The following is a 25834-nucleotide window of genomic DNA, read 5'->3' as shown; positions in this document are numbered from 1 at the left end:
CTGAATTTCTGCCATTGAAAGCATTTGGCGATATCGAGAAAGAAAAAAAAAACAGTTTTTAGATCGAAATTCTTGGGTATTAAAAAGTACGTACGTCTCGAGAGATAAACGAAAAAAAATATTAAAAGAACAAACTAAATTTTTTAATATGAACCCGGTTTAGGAACAGTTATTTTCTACGAATTATCACATCCACAAATTCCAAAATTATTAGCCAATCAACAACTTTATTTTTGCCCAGTTGCATTTCGAATATTACAGTATTTCTCGCTCCACTTACCATTCTTTCAAACAAGCGAACATACCGCAAACACGTTTACGATACACACACTCAATTTTTCAATATTCAAACTGTTTTTTTTTTTATTTCCACAGCAATGTCATTTTTTCTTACTTTAAAGAAAAATATTATTCATTAAATTTTTTGAAAAGTTAACTGAATTAAATGTTCAATGATTGCAGTATTTTTTTAACCATACACATTATGCAAAATCATGTTTGTTACATCCATTCGTTCTTTCACGCCATATTCATCAATTGCGTTATTGAATGAGGTGACAAACAACAAATGAATTTACCAACACCATCAAAGAATAATGAAAGAAAACTAATGAGTGCGGCTGCAAGAACTGCACATAATGTAGTATGATTAATGTCACTTTATCGATTTATTTCAAACTTATTAATACATATTCTTGTATATTAAAATTGACAGGAATTCGTTCCTTCTTACAGATTTCCAGGCTGAAGCGTTAGTTTTAAATTATCTAATTTCATTTAGAAACTAACAATTGATGTCATTTGCAGATCCACAGTCGACCAATAGAAATACTTGTGTAATAACTGACGAATTGTTTCCCGTAAAACGCAAGACAAATAATTAGTTCGTACGGCTTCTGTTTACGGAATATTAATTTAAAGTAATGGCGAAAAATGATACGAGAAAATACATTTCCTGCTAATGAAGGAAAAGTGAAAATTGAATAAAGATACTTTAACATTATTTTCTAATAATTTTTGCATTCAGACGTGACTTATTTTCAAAATTTTTGCATTTCAATAATTTTATTTGGACGTGACAAACTTTAAAACAATACGTATGCAATAAGTTACTGGCGTTAAAGATCTATACGTTTATTTACCATTATTATGCATTTCATAACTTTATTAAAACTGTTAGAAAGTATACTCTTTACCATCAGTTTTTATTTTCACTGAAATTGAAATTGTTCGTAAGGCAAAATCACTTTAATGCAATATAATGTAAAATTTATCTGAAACAAAAATGACACGTAATAAGTTATGTCCCGTAATGTTTAACTCTTTATTTATTTCACTTTAATGTGTATACAACGTTTAAAAGTTGGTTGTCTGTGTAATATATCTATTTTTGAAATGAAAAGTTTTTTTTTTACTTTTTTACTGTTTATGATTTCAAAAAGATGACGTTTACGATAAAATTCACTTATTTTAATCTCTTTCGGATCTGCCAATAAAGCTAGTGACAATAATTGATCTTCGTGCAAACACAATTACTTGTCATGTTTCTAAATACACTTAATACGCTCTAAAAAATGACACGTATGTAAACAACTAAAAATAACTATATTAGTTTTTAATCAATGAAATTTGTATTTATTCTAAAAACCATTTTTTTCGGTACATAAATCAATTGTTTTATGCACAAAATGAAAATTACAAAACGAAGAAAATCAGTTTAGAAACTTCTTGTTTCATGTTTAATACAATCTAAAATACGAGTATTACATATTTTTCGAAGAAATGTACTAAAATCATTTCCATAAAAGTCATTATTCATTACTATTATGATGTTTAATAATATGATACTTTAAAGAACATTTAAAATGAAACTTTTCTGAGCAATAATTACACGAAAACGGCTTTTCTCCGGAGTGAAGACGAAGATGTCCTATCAGATGATGTTTTCGCGTAAAACTTCGTTTGCAATGGTCACATGAGAAAGGCCTCTCCCCTGTGTGAATTCGAAGATGTGCAACCAGATTTCCTTTATGTGCAAACCGTTGTTGGCAATGATCACAAATAAAGGATTTCTCTCCGGTGTGAAGACGAAGATGTTCTATCAGATGATGTTTTAGTGTAAAACTTCGTTTGCAATGGTCGCAAGAGAATGGCTTCTCCCCCGTGTGAATTCGGAGATGTCGAATCAGATTTCCTTTTTGTGTAAAACGTTGTTTGCAATGACCACAGGCAAAGGGTTTCTCTCCGGTGTGAGTCTTGACGTGGTCCCGTAGATTGTTGAAATGGATAAACTGACGATTACAGTATTGGCAAGACAAGAGTCCTTCTCCAGTGTGAATCCTCTGATGATATTTTAAATTATACTTCGAAACGAATTCTTTCTTGCAACTGTCACATTGATACTTCCCATTCTTTCCCTTCTGAATGTTTAAACCTGTAAAATACGACAAATATAAATATTAAAAGCAGTCTAGATCAAAGCTCTCTTCAATTTATTGCCAATCAAATATTTAAATTTAAGCACACTATATTAAAAGTATTGTTAAGTTTTGGATGTAGATACCAGAAAAAGTTTTTTACATAAAATTTAAAGGTTAAACCTACACGAAGGTTACCACCACACCAGAAACAATAACTATTTACAGGAATTACCAAAAAGCATTAACAATATCACAAATTAACATAATTTATACACTTTCTGAAAACAATATAAATGGAGTGTATTTTGCAAAAATAAAAACAAACAAATATTCCGAAAATAATTTTAAAATATCTTCGTAGATTTCTCTCTTTTTCTTCACTTGCACGAAAGACGGTTTCTTTGTTGATGTATTCTTGTATGATTTCTTAACACTGGCTTTAATGTTAACAACAAAAGTCGAACACATCCTTCGACTCTTCTTGTGTTTTCCCGGAAAGAATTCTTCATTTTGTACACAAAAATGCTCTTGATTATTTAATGAACCTGAAAGTCATAAAAAGTGCCAAATAAAATCGGATACGAGAATGACGTCATACATTATTTTCTAAGTCAAATTTAAATATATCAAAATTAATGTAATAATTGAAATTTTTCGGGCATTTCTTGCCATAATATACCAGCTGGGTTTCACACCCTGCTGGTATATTATGGCAAATAGCTATATAAACTTTCTATCGGTTTTCCTATTTTACAGCTTTTATTGAAGAATTAAAAGTTATAAAAACTCAATGTTATTTTAAATGTTGTTTTTAAGAACAGCTTCGGAACAAAGTAGAAATTTACATACTAATTTTATAAACTTCAGTCAAGAAAGACACGTAAAATAATAACCATACTTGTTACCACAAACACTAAGGCTTTCCATACATCACCAAATATTACCCGAGAAATCTCTTCTTCTGCTTTGTAAAAAATCTTCCTTTTTTCTTTCTAGTGAAATCGTCAACGAGGTTTCTTTTTTCCATCAAGACTGTAAATCATGTTAAATTTAAAAAAAATCTACGCCCGAACTATTGATTATCGAAATAAAATGGCGGCGGTTTATGTTCGAAGAAACGACTCACTTACCTGTGTGGACGAGAATTCCTTAAGCTTCCATTCGTTTCGTCGTGCGGCTGAAAGGACAATACAATCTACACCCTCTGTCTTTACAGACGCAAAAAATTGTGGGCTATCAACACAGTAAAAGAAAACTTCTGTCGACTTTTTCTGTAACCAAAACAGAACGGAAGTGCGTCACTAGTATTGGGCGAAGTGTAGCCCACTATACATATTCATTGTCGCTTCCTTTTCTGTAGTGACGAAGTGCGAACCGATCCCAAGACGATGGAGAAAAACGGACACCAAATGGCACGTTTCCTTTGATTTCTTCCTTAAAGATTTAGCTCATCAGAAAACAATTTTCAATCTATTCGGTATTTAGGATAAAACGTACTTTAGCATTTCTCTAATCCAAAGTTACACTTACCGGACTTAGATGCAAGCTAACTGTCAATTTTCAAAAAAAGAGTGGCGCCATCTAATATTTAAAATTCAAAAATTTTTAATTTATTCATTTTTTCAAAATTTGTGGATCTAAACTTCAAAAATAATCTTTCATTGAAATGATGTTAAAAATGAGTTCTGTCGAAACCATTATAAATAATTATTTTGAACCCAATAGTCACAAACAGTGGTAAAATGTAAACTAAGTGACCAGAAAATCCACGTTTAAACCGTTCTCCATTTTTGTAATTTATTAATTATGAACTGTTCGATTTCTAAAACGGGAAGTCCGATATCTTTGACATTTGAGAAATTGCATGCGGTTTAAGATTATTTAATACCCGGATGTGTGGTAATGTGATCGGTGTTTATAATAATTCTATCGTTTTTAAATGAAAGAATTTACCGTGCAGACGTAACACTTCGAATTTATCAAGTCGGGTACAGAAAAACCTTTCATTAAACCGTCTAAAACGGAAGTGTTATCCCGATCGGACTCGTTTCATCAATACGTAAAATTTAGATATTGAAGAGCACGGAAGAATTTGCAATCTCATGATTTTTGATGTCCTCAGTAATGAATTGGAAGAAGAATTACAGAACCTTATAAACCTCCTAGATCGGTAGTTACAAAAAATACCGCAACATCCCGTACGACGACGCTCCGTGTCCCATTACTTGAAAAATGGAAAGTGTTTGGACAACACCCGCCATCCCGAGATCCCATTCAAGAATGCGACTTAATTGAAGCCGAGGCAAAATGCTGGGAAGTTAAAACCAAATAAGAGTAGAATAATATAAATGTTTACCAGTGTATCCTTAAATAAAACTGACCGTAGCAAAGCGCGGGCTGCGTAACATTCGGAGTAGGTCCAACTGGTATTGCTAATTTCTAACCAGATCGACCCGCCCGATTTTAAAATGGAGAGGGTTGAATAGAATAATTCGTAATTAATAAATTATATAAATGGAGAACAGATTCAAATGTAGATTGTTCTTCTCGGTCAATTCGTACTTCATCTTCGGCCATTCGTTTGATCGTTTCCGTCTTTTGAATTCAAAATCATTTATTTATAACACTTTCGAAAGTATTTATTTCATTTAATTAATTAATTAATAAAATTGCAACCACAGATTTTTTTATTACTTTTACTTTTATAAATTTCGGAAAATAAAAATTTGTATCTTTTCGAAATTTAAATATTAGATGGCAACACTTATTCTAATTTTTAAATTGACGGTTGTTGCATGGAAGTGTAACGAGTGCAGCTTAGAAGTATAGAAACGGCAAAGTATGTTTTCATCGCAACTATTCAATACATTTAAAGTTGTTTTCTGGAAAGCAAAATTTTTCAGGGAAGGTTCGAGAGGAAACCTGTTCATCCTTACTTCGATGGAATGGAAAAAAAGAAGAGAAAATGGACGATGAATAAGTATCGCACTTAACTCTTAGCTCGTTACTAGTGACGTACTTTAGTTCTCTGGTTACAGAGAAAAGTCGATATGGAAGGTTGTACTTTTCTGTCCGTTGGAGTCCACAATCTATCGCCGATGATCAACGCAAGGGCGTAATTAACTTCCGTGAATGGTAATGAATCATTTAAAAATTTTAATTTAATGTTATCCTGATAGATATTACCTTGACATATTATACATTATAATAGAAAAGAGAAGACATTCTCTTTTGTTTTCCATTCTGACAAGGTGAAAAGAGCATTTTTTAGTGCATTGAACTGGAGACAAAAGAGTGAGCTCTCTTATAACAGATTTAGTTCTTTTAATCAATCAATTTCTGTTTACAGAACATTATTTCGGGTTTTTTTCTTTTTTCGTGTGTAGGACTGCAACGATTTGCCCTCACACGAAAGAAAATTTTGTCCGGGATCACATTGGGAGAACGAGTGGGAGAAGGATAACTTGTCAAAAAAAAGACGAAATTTCTCATAACATTTTACAAATAGAATATAAGATAGAATTTTACTTACGGAGCTTCTATGGGGTACTTTCAGTCGCCATCTTGTATTCGGTCCACAAACAAGATGGCGCAGAAAGTAAATATACCGGCATTCAAATTGTGGATTTTACGGGGCTTTTTGGTATATTCGCTGATCTCACGTCCTATTTCTTCCCTAGATGGATTCCAGAGTTGACTGTTCAGATTGAAATTTTGATTCGAATTTGACATTTTCAATGCATTTTAAAATTTCTGGCAAAGATCACTTCGAAGACTGACGGGGTTTTCTATGTCAGATGAGTCATAGCGGGTTTTGGTTTATGTCTCGCTCCTGTTGGAGAGGGGGAAAAATGTGAGAGATATATGCATTTAACTCTATGTAGCCTACTGTATTTTAGTGTTAGCCTTATAATAAACCTTTATTTTATTATTTGTTAAATCCGTCTCTTGTCACTTCGAACCACGGACACCTGCCGACTTTCTCATCTCCTCGCCCCTCGATAAAAAGCCATACAAAAGACAAAGTTTGCAAGTTTTATCAACTCGACGTGTCAGAGGCAAGTAGGGTATTGACCCTGAACCCTCGTAATCTCACAAAATAAGAGAAATTTCACTCGCCGTTGACATATTTCTAATTTCTTTTCTTCATCTTCGGTAAAGACATAGTTTGGCCGATTTTTTCGTAAATTCAAGTTACTTTGTAGGTATTTTTTCGTTTTGTAACACTCTTGTCGACAAGCTTCCTCTTACAAAGTTCAGACTTCTTGCGAATAATTTTCGGGACTGAACGCACTACAAATGTCAGTTTTTCGATAAGATTCAAGCTCCGAATGAATGGTTTTTCGATTCCCCGAATTGAAGACCTCTTGTGTGCGAGCAGAAAAGTCAAAGGAACCATACATCTATGTGTGACCCTTCGCGAGGTATTCACTTCCTAAAGGTCAGTTTTTAACATGTATCAGTACACTGCCTATTCTCCATGTTCTACGGAATCTAGGTTAGCGATAGCGAGCTCCGCATTTAGTCGCGCGCTTGGGCTTGCCCCCACACATTTAAACAGTATATAACATCAACTACTCCATGAACAGTCAAGTGGGCTACTCGAAGCTGGAATAGTTACGTTGACTAAATAATTAAACGCCATAGTGTTAACGGCGCGACTTAATTCTGGGGGCTATAACACGCTACCTAAAATGTGAAATGGCTTAAACCTAATCTAGAAACCATAATATGTGACGTTATAATTTTATACGATTTCCATATCCACTATAACTACTCTAAGACTCGTGCTGTCGAGATTTTAAGAGTGCCTCTATAGGGACTCCGTAAATAAAATTGTACTTTCGTCTAAAGAAAATGTAAGTAGATTTTTTCTTCTTCTCAGAAGGTATATTTAAATACATATTTTACAAGAAACATTTGCTTATATAACTTTTAATTTTGAAATGAAGGTGGTAAAACGTGTAACTGAAAGGGAAGTAGCTTCTTCCTAAAACACATTAACAATCGATCTACTTGTTTCTGAACCTCGCCGATAAATTACTTTGAAGGTTGTACTTAATATCACTTTATCGATTTATTTCAAATTTATTGATACGTATTTTTCTATATTAAATTCGTTCCTTCTTACAGAATTTCAGGCTGAAGCTGTAAGTTTAAATTATTTAATTTTATTTAGAAACAAATAATTTTTCTCATATGTTATGACATAGAGAACCTTTGTATCCACAGATCCACAGCCGACCAATAGAAACCACCGTGTAATAACTGACGAATGTTTCCCGTAAAATGAAAAATTAGTTCGTGTTTACGGAAGATTAAAGTAATGGCGAGAAATGATACGAGAAAACGATACAGAAAAAAAACATTTTTTGCAAATGAAGGAAAAGTGGAAATTGAATGAAGATACTATAAGATTTTTTTCAATAATTTTTTAATAATATTCTTCGTATAAATTGTTTCTAGAAAAAATATATTTCTATGTATAAATTATATAATTTGTGATCGTTGGTAACAATAGTAAGCGCCGGAAAGTAGTTGGTATGTGTGGTGTGAGGCAATCGCAATAGATTGTATTCCGTTAATTTTAGTTTAAAGAAAACTTGTGAGAAAAATACAATTTACTTTTCTATCTGCAAACACAAGTTTTAACAATACTTTATAAAATAGTGCATTCGAGTTTACATTCTTATATATTTAATTGAAATAATACATCGTGAGTTTCGATATTTTTATTTATATTTTACAGATTTCTCTGGTAATGAAACAAGAAATGGAAAGTATCGATGTGGCAGTTGCCAGAAAGAATTCGTTTCGAAGAAAGGATTAAGATATCATTGAATGTTTCACACTGGTGAAGGGCTCCTGTCTTGCCAATTCGGTAATCGTCAGTTCAACTATTCCAGCAATTTGAGTAAACACGTCAAGATTCATACCGGAGAGAAACCCTTTACGTGTGATCATTGTAAACGGAGTTTTACGCGTAAACAAAATCTGATAGGATATCTTCGTCTTCACACCGGAGAAAAGCCATTCTGCTGTAATTATTGCTCAGAAAAGTTTCGTTTTCAAGCTAGTTTAAAGTATTATATTATTAAAAGTCATAAGAATTATAATGTAAATTTATCTCAAATAAAAATGACACGTAATAAATTATGTCCCGCGATGTTTAACTCGTATTTATTTCACTTTGATGTGTATACAACGTTCAGAATTGTCTATTTTTCAAATGAAAAGTTTTCGTTATTAAAATTTTTTACTGTTTATGATTTAAAAAAAAACGACATTTACGGTAAAATTCACTTATTCTAATCTCTTTCGTATCTGAAAATAAAGCGAGTGACAACAATTGATCTTCGTGCAAGCACGACTTGTCATGTTTCTGAATACACTTCTAACAATAAACGAATTCTCCGTAAATAACACAAATGAATGTTATCGCCCGAAATAAATGACAGGTAAGTAAACAAGTAAAAATAACCACATTACTTTCTAATCAATGAAATTTGTATTTATTCTAAAATCCATTTTTTTTTCGGTACATAAAATCAATTGTTTTATGCACAAAATAAAAGTTACAAAACAAAGAAAACCAAACTTTAAAAATTTCTTGTTTTATGTTCAATAAAATCTAAAATACGAGTATTACCTATTTTTCGAAGAAATGTACTAAAATCATTTCTACAAAAGTCATTATTCATTACTATTATGATGTTTCATAATATGATACTTTAAAGAAGGTTTAAAACGAAATTTTTCTGAGCAATGATTACACGAAAATGGTTTCTCTCCGGTGTGAAGACGAAGATGTCTTATCAGATCAGATTTTTGCGTAAAACTTCGTTTGCAATGGTCGCAAGAGAATGGCTTCTCCCCTGTGTGACTTCGGAGATGTCGAATCAGATTTCCTTTTTGTGTAAAACGTTGTTTGCAATGATCACAGGCAAAGGGTTTCTCTCCGGTGTGAAGACGAAGATGTCGTATCAGATTAGGTTGTTGCGTAAAACTTCGTTTGCAATGGTCGCAAGAGAATGGCTTCTCCCCCGTGTGACTTCGGAGATGTCGAATCAGATCTCCTTTATGTGCAAAACGTTGTTTGCAATGATCACAGGCAAAGGGTTTCTCTCCAGTGTGAATCCTTCGATGATATTTTAACCCAGTTTTCGAAACGAATTCTTTCTCGCAAGTGCCACATCGATTCTTCCCATTTCTTGACTTCTGATTGTTTAAACCTGTAAAATATCATAAGAGCATTAAAACCGAAACTCTTCACTTCATTGCTATTCGAGTATGTAAATATCTAAAATTAATCGCTGATTTTAAAGTATTGTTAGAGTGTGTGTGCAGATAGGAAAAGATTTTTCTTTTTAGGAAGATTCTTTAAACGAAAATTGATACCTTACAACTAACTAGACCACCCCACATCAAACAATATATCATACGTAAACTGTACCATATATCAATACTGTACAATATATATAATACGTAAACAATATATCATATCATATATAATATACAAACTGTACAATATATCATATATAATATACAAACTGTACAATATATCATACGCCAGTATTTACAAATATTTACCAGCAGTATACACATGCTATCACAAATTAATGTAATTTATACATTTATCTCAAAACAATTTATATGAAGTGTATTTTAACAAATAACATATTTGAAAATTATTTAAAATATCTTCATTTCATTTCTGTTTCTCTTCATTTGCTTGATATATATTCTTCCTTTTTTCATATTCTCGTATAATTTCTTATCACTGCCTTAAATTAAGTTTTCTGTAAACAGAAGTAAAACGCATTCCTCGACTCATACTTTTTCCTGGAAACAATTCTTCATTTGTTTCTCTTCTCTTTATTGCTTAATCGTGAATCTGAAAATAAAGGTTTGAATGAAATCAGATACGAGAATGACGTCATGCATTATTTCATAAAACAAATGAAATATTTCAAATTAACTAATTTTAGAAATTCTTTCTTGCAAATGTCGCGCCACAGAATTCAAGATGGGTTCAAGATCTGAAAAATAAACGTTTTTAAGTTAATTTTCTTAAACAGAAATACTTATACCTGTGAAATGCATTGATTAATATTAATAAGATATTTAAAATAGTTTTATCTGCTATGTTCAAAAACAAGTAGTTCATATAATACTGTATTTTACGAAGATCCTTTCCTTTTATTTTCATATGTCACAGCTTTGAAAAATTTGAAATTTTAAAAACAACCATTTCTTACCTTTTCCTAAAAATTGTAATTTTAACAATGCGTAAGAAAAAATGAAAGATGTACTTACGATTCTTTACAAAAAGTCAAGAAACTTCATTCAACAGAAAAACGTAAAGCACTTTCAATACCTGTTAGCACATTTCAAAAACCAAACTCTAGGGCCATTCGATAGATAAAGAAATGTTACCCGAGAAATCGTCTTAAAGCGACTTAGGAAATCTTCTTCCTTTTTTTCTTTCTAAGGTAATCGAGAACGAGATTTTCTTCAGATCAGCACTATAAATCATTACTTTAATTTTTTGAATGTGAACTAAAGTGACGACTATCAAAGAAATGATAAAAGACAAATCCATTTCTGCATGAGAATTCCACAAGCTTCTGTTCATTTTGTCGTACGGAAGAAAATACAACAGAACCGTCACTCTGTCTTCACATACGCAAAGAATTGTGAGGTATCAACAGAGTGTAAAATAAAACTATCCTCGACTTTTCTCTACACGAAAGACAACGAAAAGACGTCAGTAGTAACGAGCGAAGTGTTAAAGGTTAAAGCTATTTATTGTTGTTTCTTCTTTTCTTTTCAGTTCTGACAGAACCAAAGACGGCACGTAAATGAATCAAATCTTTCACGATTCCTTCAAAAAGATTTGATTCATCAGGAAAGAAGTTAGAATCCATTCAATAATTAATTAAGATACAATTTACGACTTCTCTATCTCAATTGGCAATTGCTACTTTTCTCAGTAGAACTGTCAATTTTCTGAAAAAAAATAAGTGTCACCATCTAATATTTAAATTCCAATTGTTTTCATGTCTGTTTTTTTTTTGAAATTTACAATTGAAATTAGAAAAATATTTCATTCGAATATTATTGAAAAGGAATGAACACTTTTATACTATAATTATTTAAAATGATTAATAATGATGGTTGATTTACTATGACACGGTCACAATGCCGGGCTGCAGTTTTTAATCGTATTGATAATTTACTACATTTAAAATATACGCTCACCTGCAATTAGCAGTGCCCCCGTACATCATTCTTTTCTTTTAACAATAGAGTCGTGCCGATTATCTATAACTGCTTTCGGGGGAAAACTTTTGAATCAAAATAGCGTAACTTCCGGTTTGCAGCGGAATTTCATGTACAGGTAATCCTTAGAGTCAACCTCTTCTAAGGATACCATATCTGCTCTCGTCTTTCATCTAACTCCGTTCTCGATATTAAGAAAGAATTGACGGACGACAGTTGGTATTTATAGGTCTTCAATTCTTTTCATATTGCAGGCTAATAACTTTATACTGAAATATGCGGAAATCATTAAAATAAACTGTAAAATAATAATTTAGTTAAGAAAACAATCCGCATTTAAACCCGTTACAAATTTTTATAAATTTTTGGAAATATTTCTGTAGGCGTATCAAACAATTCTCTATTGCAACAACCAACTTGTTCCATAGTCCTTTAATCAATAATTAAAACAGCGCCGGACGGACTGATTATAAAGTTTTACCTTTGAATGGCCGAGAACTTTTCTTCCATTTTTCCTCGGAACAATTTAACGATTGGGTTGTAACGGAAGGTTTTTCAAATTTGAATAAACCCAGTAACGCCGTCTGTAATTCTAGATGTAAGAAACTTCATTTTTTCCGATATTTTTTATCGTAAAATTAAGCGTCAAATTTTTAATCATATTTTACTCCAATTCTATTTAATAGGAATAATATTTCATTAAAAATTTACTAGAAATAAATATTTTCGAATGTTAATATACAATGCTGCTGATTAGTTTTTCGACCTGACGACGGGATTATCATAATAAATATTCTCTAATAGCTTATTTTTCAAAAACGTCTTATTTATATTAAATTAGTATTAATATTTATTAATTATTATGAAAATTTTCGCAAATTGTAATATTACATATAATAAATGATTACTTGCTTAGAAGACAACATAAAATTATTTTTCTTCTAGTTGATGTTTTCTTTTATTAGAAACAAAATTGCTTTTATATAAAGAACTTAAACTGAAATTTAACAAATATAGCTTTCCCTTAATAATCCGACGTTTTTTAATCCGACATGATCAGCAGTCCGACGCACCTCCCGTCAAGGTACTCGTCCCGTTACGTGTCTGCTAAGCAGACTCTGCTTGTACAGAAGCATGTCGCGACGTGAATCTTCCGATCCAATTTTTACACGACGACACACATTTCGTGTGTTTTCTGTGAGCAGTTCTGTTTGAACAGTTGGAGTAGGGAATATTGTAAGTTACTGCTAGCAAAACAATGCAAAATATGTAATTATTTTCGGTAATCCGGACACTTTTGATTACCCAACACCCCTTGTTCCATACCTGTCGGACTATTAAGGGAGAGCTATATATTTTATAATTATTATTGCTTTTATAAATTCATATATTTTTATACATATAATGTTATTTGCTGCATATAATAACAGAATAAATAAAGTGTAAGTAGATACTGTTTTAAAAACATATCGTATTTGTCAAATATTAGTTGTGAATTTTAAAGTTAAATTTTACTACACACGAATATTTTGTATTTAAATACATTCAATTTTCCAGTGAAATGTGTTAGAACACTGTTAAACAAATGCAAATAATCACAGAATAAGTAATAAAAGCCCTATCGGTTCAGCAGTGCCTATATATTATTTTGGTGACGTTAAAAATTATCGGGTAATAAATGCTTTTAAACATAGAACGACTGATGTTTTTCGCGAAACCACTGTTAAAAAATAGTTTTTCTCTATATTTATTAGTAGAAACAGAAACGTGCTTTAGTGTATTACTTTATTTTCTTTATATTGAAATTAAATATACATAAAAATAATATATCACAATATTATAAAGCATATAATTAATATTTTAGTTACACATTTTATTTTATGCATTTTCATGCAGCACTACAAGTGTTTTTATATCCATAAATATATACATTTTTTGTTTTCATCTAAAAACATAAACAAATTAATTATTTTCGTGAAAAATATTATAGTTGTTACTAAATTACAGAAAGTAAATAATAATTGTATTTATTATACTTGAATATATATAAAAAAAGATAAGAAGTGATTTAAAGTGTTGTGAAAACAGTAGATTAATTATCTGTTTTTATTAAGATATAACAACGCAGCGCTTAGACGATCTGCTTAAAAGGGTGCCTTCCGGGAGGTTTTTTTTAAGAATAACTGGCCCCTATTCAGGCGTTACAGACTGGGAGAAAACCCGGAAAACTTCACGTAGCCAGCCCGTCCTGGGGAGACGCGACCGAACTTCTAGTGTTTAGTGAACAGAACCGCTTGACCACTGTTGGGCCGTAAATTAATTAAGATTAAATTTATAATATTAAAGTACTATTTTTGTCTGCGAGTTTAATAAAAACTTCTGCACATTTCTTTTCTTTTTCCATCACTCCTGTTAAATCGAGGATTGTGGAAAATATAGAATACAATCCGCTGACCATCTGCAAAATATTCACAATTGACAAATGCAATTACACAGCTGAAAATTTAAATAATAGTTTTACATACCTTGATAAAAAAAGTCTTCTTTTATATAGAAGAAACCGCCAATAGAAAAGCCCAAAGGAATTTTTCCAAATCTTTTCATAAAATCGTTCAGCTAAATTTGAAAAGTCACTTTATATATTCATAATTTTCAATTTTTTTCAAATATTCAAACTATTCTAACATAGATTAATTGTGGTGAAAATTAAAAATTGAATTTTATTCGATTTTCAATTTCATTTTCTTAGTAAGCTTACTATTCTTAAAGAGATTACGTGAAGAGAAAGTTCCGACTATATTTCGCGATCTGAATCCACCACAATCGGATGTAGTGGAAAAAAATCCTTTGCAGCCTTCACCATTTAACAGAAAAATATCTCAACGTTCATTTTTAGCACTTTTCCTGAATCTTACAAATAGCATTTAAAATTTTTTTGAAAGCTTAATAGGAATAATGTACAACATTGTTATTGTATAATTCCGTTTATACAAATGTGATGTAACAAGGATTACAGACATTTTCCATAAATTCTTTTTCTCAACATATTGTAAACTTTATAAAAAAATATACTAAATCGATATACTAAATCGATTACTAATTCTAAAATACAATTTACACTTACCTTCAGTTTGAACTCTAATGGTAGATCTGCAGATGAAAGTTTGTATATGGACACAAAATCATGGACACAAAATCATCACAAAAATAATACATTCATTAATTTTTTTTAATTTCATTTCATTATATGCTTTATAACAATTCGAACTGTTCAGCAGTGGTTACCTTCGAACTTTATTTCGAAATAAAAATGTTTATTTTAAATTTATGAAATGAAAAATATAAACCTATTTTTGTTATGAGGTTAATACTTACCGACGACACAAATGTTGACAACACTTTACTTATCGCAAGACAACCTGCCAGAAAACCAAAACAAAGAATCGTCAGAAAAAATTTGTAATCAGGATCTACAGTCACGAATATCACAGCGTATAAGATAACACAGGTGAAGTGCATAAAAAATCCATATATTAACGGTGTTAGTATTTTCCATTCTACGTTCGCATGTTCTATAAGAGCCCGTATTTCTACGTGTTTGTTGATAAATTTGTCTAACTTATTTTTCAAATCTTTATTTTTCGATTTCATATTTGCAAGTTCTTCAGAAAGTTTCGTTAGTCTGTTCATTACGACAAGACAAGAACAGAGATTAATGATATAACGTGTGCTAAAACATAAATATATATAATTGTAGCGCTAACAGAACAAACGAATGCTTCGCTGTTTGAACCATTCTGTCTTTTAACTTCTAAGTAGGCCTATATGACAATCTGTGAGACAATCGAAATACATAAAAAATCCAAAAAATAAAAATATGAATAAACAAATTTGTAAGAGTTGCATCTTATCAATTACTTTATATTCTTCCTTGTACCAACTTTGAATACAGTGCAAATATAATTTTCTTCTTTTTAAAATACTGAACTGTGCCGCTGCATAGGGGATTAGTGCCGTGTTTAGTACTGCACCATACAATGCGTAATCAATAAATAATGCACAATTCGTAAGCAATAAAAGTCTAAATTAAATATCCAATAAATGTAAACAACAGCAATTGTCCATAATACCAATTCGATACAATGACAATATATTTTGAATAATTTTGAAAGTTTTGTTCTTTCATTTCCTCTTCTTTGTAACATGCAATGACACGGAACTGCGAAATCCATTCCAAATATTTTTGCCGAGTCTAAAATAGGACGTATCATGACACCGGGACATATGTTTTGTTGATCGGAATAATTCATTTCCGAACTACACGTGTACAATTATAATCTGTATTGTTCTGGTGTACGTGGTCTGTTTTACTCTTTTCTCCAGTTTCTCAACTGCAATCAAATATATTTAACGAATGCAATAATGGACATTGGTATAGATTTATATTTACATTAACCGTTATATAAATTTAATAATGTTCAGAAAAATGATTTCTCTTGTTCGAGTAAATAAATGGAACGATTAAAAGTAAATAGAGCAGTTGAATACAAAGATCGATAAGCATAGCCTATTTCTACGTTAATGGAAGAATGTTAGACATAGATTTATTCTACAAAACGTCTAGTTATATAAAGACCATTCTGAGTATGAGATTCAGCTTTGTATTTAATTATGCGGTTAATCTGAAATTGAAATACATTAAACACGATAGCTTTATCGAAGCGCGAGATGCGACTCGCGATTGCGTGCGGTTGGTTTCGGTCGATTATTTCTATCGAAGAATTATATTTAGAAGTATGGTTTTACGGACATCTTTGCTTTTATCGAGATGCTTTACAGTTTTGATGGCCCCCAACAGCAATCTGCAACCTGTAACCTGGTTCACATCTTCAATATGATAATTCAAACGACTTGCCTGTTATGTTTGAATAGAATGTATTAATATTAATTAATAAATTATCATATTAAAGTTTTCTGAAAATATAGATCTAGTAAAGAAAGACAACTAAAATCATTGCTGTTAGACTAATAGAACTAAACAAACGGATGCACATTTAAAGGTTAATGGAAGAATACCACTTCACCAGCGCCTGTGATTATTTGTAGCTAGTAAAGTATTGTTTACCCTGGAGCACACGTGTTGTGGTGTAGAGTTATCACTGATAAAAATCTTATAAATATTTATGGAAATAATTGAAACTGTATTTTCAGCTTTATTTATAAAATTTAAACCTTTCCTGGAGGCAGTATCACAAGTTATCAATGAAAACGAGCAATTAGTTACTCTGACATTGTCACAATGCTGGGCTGCAATATTTTTTATCGTATTTTTAATTTATTTAATTTAAAATATAAGCTTTTCACTTTAGAGCAGTCTCTTGCCCTTGTACATCATACATTCTTACTAGCAATAGAGTCGTGCAGGTCATCTATCTAACTTCTGTCAGGGGAAAATATTTGAATTGAAATAACACGACTTCCGGTGCAAAGCAGACGTTCCTGTACCGTTAATCGGGGATTCCAGCCCTTATACTAAGAGCGATGCTAGACAGATGAAAGCCGATACTAGATATAAAAATATCTAGTCTCGGCTTTCATCTGTCTAGCATCGCTCTCGAGATTAAGGAAAGACAGTCTGTGGGAATTTTTCAAATTGCAGCCCAATGAAATTTATTATTTTATGAGTAAAACCTTTGATAAATATATCAATTAATTATAGAAAGATCGCTATGCTTATTTTCTATTCCACATAACAGGTAGGAGAAACATGTAAACGTTTAATCTGCATTTATTTAATATAATCGTTTATTTTATTTATGTAAACAAAAGTGCATCCGTGTACACAGTATTTTATTTATAATACAGTGCATTATGTCCATTTCGAACTGTAACTTTTAAAAATGATTTGTTTTGCAATCTTCCTCTTGGCGTTTTCTAACCTTCCAAATCAGGAGCATTCTGAAGGTAAGGTTATCTCGCATAATCATTGTTAGTATTTTAGATTTTAGATTAATTAATTTGCGAAATTATAAGTAAATTCAGGAGATGTAGATTTACTCTTGCAAAATCCCGATATTTTTGGTGGCGATATTATCGGAGATTTCGATAATGTAAGTAATAATAGAAATCGATAGAAGTTTGTAAATTAAACAGTTGTGGCGTAAATGTATAATAATCATTGTTACTCCAAATTACTCCTGTAATTAAACATTTGCAGACGAGGGGTGTAGTTCCAAATAACAATAGGTTGTGGCCCAAAGAATCCATACCATACGAAATTGAAAAGGAACTGTGTAAAAATGTTCTTAATTGTTTAAAATCTTTCAAATATATAACTTTTAATATCTCGTTTTAAAACTTTTAGTAACTTACGAAACGTTTAACGGTTAATAAAGGAAGCCATAATACATTTCGAACGAAATACTTGTGTTCGGTTTGTTAGGAGAACCAATGAAAAAGATTACGTAAGAATGTTCAAAGGTCCTGGTTAAGTAATGCAAAAAAGAAAATGAAAAAAGTATAAACAAATGTATAATTAATTTGTATAATTTTAGCTGTTTTTTACATATCCGTCGAAATAAAAAAGTACAAATTTTATCACTGGGGAGAGGTTGCTGGAATCTTGGAAGCATAGTTCATGAATTGAACCACGTTGTTGGCTTCTACCACGAACAGAATCGACCCGACAGACATGAATACATAAAAGTATTTTGGGAGAATATAAATTCAGGTAAGTAAATTTCAATTTCAACAATTATTTGCAAAATATATAATTGTATTTAATGTATTATTGTAATCCACTTTAGATCAAAGTGTTAATTTCTTTATGTTTGCGCCACATCGAATGAGAATATTAAATGAATTTGATTATAATTCCGTCATACTTTATGGAGAAAGTTATTTCTCAAAGAACGGGCGCAGCAAAACTATGCAAGCAGAATGTGAGTTTCACTGACGTCAGCAGTAAACCAAAGTTGAGCAAAAGTGATATCTTTCGTATAAATACTTTATATAGCTGTAGTAATTATATGTAAAACTGGTTTATATAAATCGTACTCTGCATTTTTATAATATATATATATTTATCTTTGTTTATATCTTATATTTTATGATTATCGAACATTATTTTATTTTGTGATTTCTTTAATATTGAGAAAAATTTAATAATTTTGTATGAAATATATTTAAATTTTAAAAAGTCTTTAAAATTAAAACGTCTGTGTATTGGAATTTCGCTATATATAAAGGGTGGCTCAAAAGTCTGTTTACCATTTGTTTCGCAAACAATTTTGTTTTAATTCTTGTAAACTTTATAAGCAATAAATTGTTTAAACAAGAAAAAAAATTATCTTTGTACTCGAATTTCGTAAATGCTGTATGCATATAAAAATTTAAACGATAAATTATTAATTTGATTTTTGTTACTAATTTTACTAGTGAAACAAAAAGTAACTAAAAATTATGAAATATTATAATCAAGTTATTATGTAAATTTTCAGTTAAAAATTTAAAATAAACGAGGACTTAATAATTATTTACGTTGTTGATACTTTTGCTCTGTGCGCACTAAAAGGGCCTTTTTATTATAAAGGGGTCCGTCGCCTCATTGGAAGAAAAAATTAAGAAAATAGAAAAAAACATGAGATATGAAAAAAAATTCGTGGGTTTTTTCTGTATGTATGGATTGTATGTTACTATGTGTGAGGAGCACGATTTTGTACACCCTCTTTGAAGCTTAATAATTCCTGTGCTTTTTGTTGAAATTTTCTGAATTTTTGCAGGAAGGTTTGTTTATTAGGGTGTTGATGAAATTAGTTTGAATTTTCGTGATTAAAGGTCGATGTAATCTATACTAATATTATAAAGAGGTAATGTTTGTAAGTAAGTAAGTAAGTTTGGATGTAGCGGGTAATCTCCGAAACTATTCATCCCATTTCAAAAATTCTTTCACCAATATTTACAATGGATCTTCAGAGTGGACATAGGCTATATATTATTCCGTTAAACATGAATATAAATTAAAAGATATAATCTATGTTAAAGCTTTTATGTCCAACAGATGGCGCTACGAGTACGACGCCCTAAGTTTGCTTTTCTGTGAGGCATTACGCTTTTCTGTGAAAATGAACTAAAGCAGATCATCTTCTATCTATGTATATAAATAAAAATGTAATGTTCGTTTGTTCCTACCAATTCCTTTGAAATTTTGAGACAACGCTGCATTCGAATACGCACGTGCTTTTATTGCTATTCCAATTTTCCAATGGCCGAATAACTAGTTTCATTGATTTTTCTCTAATTTTTCAAATCTTATAACTAATGTGCTTGATATCCTGTATCAGAAACATCTCCCCTATATATTAAATACGTGAGATTTATATTTAGCCATTTAACTACATAGCGTGCATGAAACTCGTGTCCGGAAGATAAAACTCTTAAAACCTTGAAAATCAAACAAGATGTTTGATCAATACGACGATTCTCTGGATTACATCCATATGAGAATAATTGTGCTGTTTCTGATGGTACTCGTAGATAGCTACGAGTACTGTTACTTCCAGTAGAATTTATTCCTCCTGCGTATATGAATCCAGGCTCTACTCTGGCTCTCGGATAATCCTGTAAGATTTAATATGGCAAATTAGATGAATTGGTTGAATACGACAATCCTGATGGCTAGTTATTGACAAATTAACAAACGGTGGTGGTCTACGTTCAGCAGCAGCTTTCAATCCTGCATCTTGGTTTTGAAGCATATAAGGAATTGTCAAATATTGCGTACTCTGTTCAGAACCAGAAACTGTGACATATCAAAAGTAGACAGGTTGAAAAGGTATTTGAGATGCTGATTGTATACGTCGATGAGAGTTTCTTAATCGCTGAGTAAACACGATCATTAAACATTGGTAGTTAGTCGTGGGCTCGCGCCTCAACTACAGCAGATATAATGAATATTTTGAAGTGACTTATGGAAAAACACTTTCTTCAGATGAACTTTCAGAAAGTTTCAGGCGTTACGCCTTTACATATTGTATCTTATGCGACCAGAAAAATATAGAAAAAAAATATGTTAAAGCTACAAAGATTTCATTCCGCTAATACTAAATTTCTGTCATATTCTAATACTTTATTACTTTTAAAATTTACAAAAATTGGTACAGTCTTCATTGAAAAATATGGGTGACTCACCTTTGCATAGAGCAAACTTTCAATACAAAAACATTCTGATTTTGAAAACTTATTTAAACTTAATTATGAAAGCATTAAATATTTACCAATACAAATAAATAATTTAATGAAATTTCAGCTTAAAATATCGTTCAGTAATCATATGATATAACATATAAACAAAGATACATTGCATTTTTCTAAAAATATAACTGTTTGCATAATTGACCTTCATTTATAATTTCTAGTAGAATTGAAACAATTATATAAAGTATTTATACAGAAAACGTCACTTTTGCTCAACCCTGCTTATTCTTTGATGCTACGGAGCCTCGCACCTGGTTTTAAAGCTACCATAGTTTGACTGTGCCTATCCTTTGAGAAAGCTCTTCCTCCATAGAGCATTATGGAATAATAATCAAATTCATTTAAAATTCTCATTTGATTTGGCCCAAGCATAACGAACTGCGATTTCATCTCTACAAGTATATTATAATGCATTAAACACATGTTTTAATTCATATATTTTGCAAATATGTATTAAATTGATATTATCTTACTCGGTTTTATATTCTCCCAAAATATTTTTACGTATTCATCTCTGTCAGGTCGATTCTGTTCGTGGTAAAAGCCAACAATGTGATTCAATTGATGAATGATTGCTCCCAAATACATGTATTCATTAGTCAGTGATACGAAGTTTATTCCTTTACTTTAACCCACCATTGCATAACATCTGAAAATTTATTAATTTTAATAATTTTGCTTATATCTTGTAGAGGTTTCTGGTTAACTTACTGATTATCACTTAAAATTTCTACGTAATTTTTTTCATTGTTTTTCTTTTCAAATCGAATACAAGTTTTCTCACGGAAAGTCTTCATGGCTTTCATTATTACCCGTCTAGATTTTTTAGAATTTCCTAAAAGTTTTCAAACCAAATATTAAAAGTTAAATTATTTATAAATTTTTTAAATGCATAAAATAATTTATTACGAAGTTCTTCGTCAATTACGTATGGTATGATTCCTCCGGGCCACAAAAGAATATTAAATCGAACAGCATTCCTCGACTGAAAATGTTTAATTTCGAGCAACAATAATTATTTTAAATTTAAAATTTTCTATCAATTTCTATAATTATTTACATCATCGAAATCTCCAATAATATCGCCACCGAATAGATCGGGATTTTCTAAGGCAAGATCGGCATTTTCCGAATGTACTTGCAATATAATTATGCTAATTAATTAATGTAAAAACTAAAATACTAACAATGATTATGGGTTACAACCTTACCTTCAGAATACTCCTGATTAAAATTTTCGAAATTTTGATTATTTGTAATGTTTGAAAAAGAAAGGTGGAAGATTGCTAAACAGATTATTTTTAAAAATTACAAATCGAAATTGGTATATTACATCGTATTAAAAATAAAATATTGTTTATACGAATACACTTTTGTTTACGTAAAAAAATAAACGTGTAGATTAAATAAATGCAGAATAAGCTTTAAGAAAATTTTATAAAAATAATATTTTTAGAATTTATAGAATATAGAATAGAAAGAAAAAGCATCATGGTAATAATATAAGATAGGCTTAAATATTTTTACATATCTTCAAGTTATCTTGCATAATGTGTAACAGAAATAACTATTTGTAGTATAATTTACTACCTATTTTCGACATTTTGTTTCTCCACGCAAAATGAGAAGAGAATTCAAGAAGAGCTGAATGAGCTGAAATCCGAAGTTCAGTTCATGAAAATAAATATAAATAACTCTCTCGGATGAAAATCGTCAAAAATTCTTCTAACCTTCGGGATATCCAAGTAAATTATGTAATACAAACAGATTTAAAACACGTTAAATCTCTTTTTGTTATTTCCGAGAAAACTACAACCAAACCCATATTCAATACTGGAATTTATTCGGAAAAACCAGTAAAAATGGAAACTGTGGATCCAATCAGAAAAATCTATGGAGCAATAAGATTGTGGTTTCAGAATCATCTCGAATAGCTCTTTTAGCAATGCATTTAAATAGAGAAAAAATAACAAAAGCCGGATGAGGAAATCATCGAAGCACTACAGAAAATGCAAATTCAAAAGCGCAAATGGCTTAGAGAGACCAAGCTCCGGAAACGAAACAAAAGGAAGAAGAACGAATTGTGGTAACAAGTAAAATTAAAGATTTATGCAAAAAACTGTTACGCGAAAAAAAATATAATTTTGCCACGAAAGAAAAAGGAATTTCATTAAAATCACAGCGCACAAAATGTTCGGATCGAAATTTCAACAATTCCTAAGAGAAAAAGTTCCGAATCAGACTGTTTCCATAGAAAACGGTATTAGTTCGAAAGAATTAGTTGGAAACGAGAGTCCTGCAGAAATTAAAGTAGAGAATTCGACCGATATGGGAAAAGCGGATGCAAAGGGTAATTCAACGATCACTCGACAAATTTCTGAACCTGCCATTAAAAGTATTTGGCGATATCCAGAAAGAAAACAGCCTTTAGATCGAAATTCCTGGCTGTTAAAAAGTACGTACGACCTGAGAGAGAAACCAAAAAAAAAAAAAAAATGATGAAACTCAATTTTTTTAATATAAACTCGGTTTAGACACAGTTATTTTCTAGAAATTATCACGTTGACCAAGTCCAATAAGTTACTGACGTATAAGATCAATACGTTTATTTACTATTATTATGCGCAATTATGCATTTCATAACTATTAAAACTCTTTTCCATCAGTTTTTATTTTCACTGAAATTGAAACTGTTCGTAAGACAAAATCATTTTAATGCAATATAAAGTAAAATTTACTTCAAACAAAAATGACAGGTAATAAATTATATCCCGCAATGTTTAACTCGTATTTATTTCACGTTGATGTGTATACAGCGTTTAGAAGTTAATGGTCTGCGTGATATATTTTTCAAATGAAAACTTTTCGTTATTAAAAAATTTTACTGTTTATGATTTAAAAAAAACGACATTTACGGTAAAATTCACTTATTCTAATCTCTTTCGTATCTGAAAATAAAGCGAGTGACAATAATTGATCTTCGTGCAAACTCGACCACTTGTCATGTTTATGAATACACTTCTAAATATAATCGATTTCTCCGTAAATAATACAAATGAATGTTATCGCCCTAAATAAATGGCACGTACATAAACAAGTAATAATAAACATATTACTTTCTAATCAATGAAATTTGTATTTATTCTAAAATCCATGTTTTTTTCCGGTACATAAAGTCAATTGTTTTATGCACAAAATGAAAGTTACAAAACGAAGAAAATCAAACTTTAGAAATTTGTTGTTTCATGTTCAATAATATCTAAAATACGAGTATTACATATTTTTCAAGGAAAGTTAATAAAATCATTTCCACAAGTCATTGTTCGTTACTATTATGATGTTTAATAATATGATACTTTAAAGAAGCTTTAACACGAAATTTTTGTAAGCAATGATTACACGAGAATGGTTTCTCTCCGGTGTGAAAACGAAGATGTCCTATCAGATGATGTTTTAGTGTAAAACTTCGTTTGCAATGGTCGCAAGAGAATGGCTTCTCCCCCGTGTGAGTTCGGAGATGTCGAATCAGATTTCCTTTTAGTGTAAAACGTTGTTTGCAGTGTTCACAGACAAACGGTTTCTCTCCGGTGTGAGTCTTGACGTGGTCAAGTAGATTACAGGATTGTGTAAACTGACGACTACAGTATTGGCAAGTGACGAGCCCTTGGCCAGTGTGAATCCTTCGATGATATTTTAACCCATTGTTCGAAACGAATTCTTTCTTGCAACTGTCACATTGATACTTCCAATTCTTTCTCTTCTGAATGTTTAAACCTGTAAAATACGACAAATATAAATATTAAAAGCAGTCTAGATCAAAGCTCTCTTCAATTTATTGCCAATCAAATATTTAAATTTAAGCACACTATATTAAAAGTATTGTTAAGTTTTGGATGTAGATACAAGAAAAAGTTTTTTACATAAAATTTAAAGGTTAAACCTACACGAAGGTTACCACCACACCAGAAACAATAACTATTTACAGGAATTACCAAAAAGCATTAACAATATCACAAATTAACATAATTTATACACTTTCTGAAAACAATATAAATGGAGTGTATTTTGCAAAAATAAAAACAAACAAATATTCCGAAAATAATTTTAAAATATCTTCGTAGATTTCTCTCTTTCTTCACTTGCACGAAAGACGGTTTCTTTGTTGATATAATCTTGTATGATTTCTTAACACTGGCTTTAATGTTAACAACAAAAGTCGAACACATCCTTCGACTCTTCTTGTGTTTTCCCGGAAAGAATTCTTCATTTTGTACACAGAAATGCTCTTGATTATTTAATGAACCTGAAAGTCATAAAAAGTGCCAAATAAAATCGGATACGAGAATGACGTCATACATTATTTTCTAAGTCAAATTTAAATTATCAAAATTAATGTAGTAATTCTAGAAATTCTTTTTTCGGCATTTCATGCCATAATATACCAGAAGGGTGTGAAACCCAGCTGGTATATTATGGCAAATAGCTTTATCTGCGATTTTTACAAAGAAAAAATCAGGTACAAATGTATTTTACGAAGAATAGTTATATAAATTTTCTATCGGTTTTCCTATTTTACAGCTTTCATAGATAAACTAAAAGTTATAAAAACTCAACCGTATTTTTAATGTTGTTTTTAATTTCGGAACAAAGTAAAAATTTACTTACTAATTTTATAAACTTCAGTCAAGAAAGACACGTAAAATACTAACAATACTTGTTACCACAAACACTAAGGCATTCGATACATCACCAAATGTTACCCGTGAAACCTCTTCTGCTTTTTAAAAAAATCTTCCTTTTTTTCTTTCTAGTGAAATCGTCACCGAGGTTTCTTCCTTCCATCAGGATTGTAAATCATGTTATATTTTAAAAAATCT

General features: G+C 30.8%; 1 protein-coding gene and 1 long non-coding RNA gene across 4 annotated transcripts; one reads left to right on the top strand and one right to left on the bottom strand.

Annotated features, from left to right (window-relative positions):
* Positions 1-1658: 1658 nt before the first annotated feature.
* Positions 1659-24738, bottom strand: LOC111639413 (zinc finger protein Xfin-like; the record flags this gene model as incomplete). The annotated part of the gene is made up of 11 exons (XM_023385298.1): positions 1659-2434; positions 2696-2965; positions 3365-3447; positions 3551-3597; positions 9117-9652; positions 10257-10301; positions 21209-21349; positions 21742-21792; positions 21867-21942; positions 22018-22094; positions 24276-24738. Coding segments are annotated over 11 exons (2412 nt in total), but the record flags the coding sequence as incomplete, so codon positions are not given.
* On the top strand, positions 5207-8239 carry LOC111639421. 3 transcript variants are annotated; one of them, XR_002759064.1, is made up of 4 exons: positions 5207-5555; positions 5632-5714; positions 5807-7570; positions 7653-8239. It is a non-coding gene; the product is annotated as an uncharacterized LOC111639421 (long non-coding RNA). The 3 variants fall into 3 exon arrangements; XR_002759065.1 differs by lacking the exon at positions 5632-5714; XR_002759063.1 differs by having other exon boundaries at positions 5632-7570.
* Positions 24739-25834: the final 1096 nt, after the last annotated feature.

This window comes from Centruroides sculpturatus, unplaced genomic scaffold (assembly GCF_000671375.1).
Source record: "Centruroides sculpturatus isolate CEXI.00-Female unplaced genomic scaffold, Cexi_2.0 scaffold1222, whole genome shotgun sequence".
Taxonomy (NCBI): Eukaryota; Metazoa; Arthropoda; class Arachnida; order Scorpiones; family Buthidae; genus Centruroides; species Centruroides sculpturatus.
Note: the sequence above shows the minus strand (reverse complement) of the source record. Positions and strands in the feature narration are given on the sequence as shown.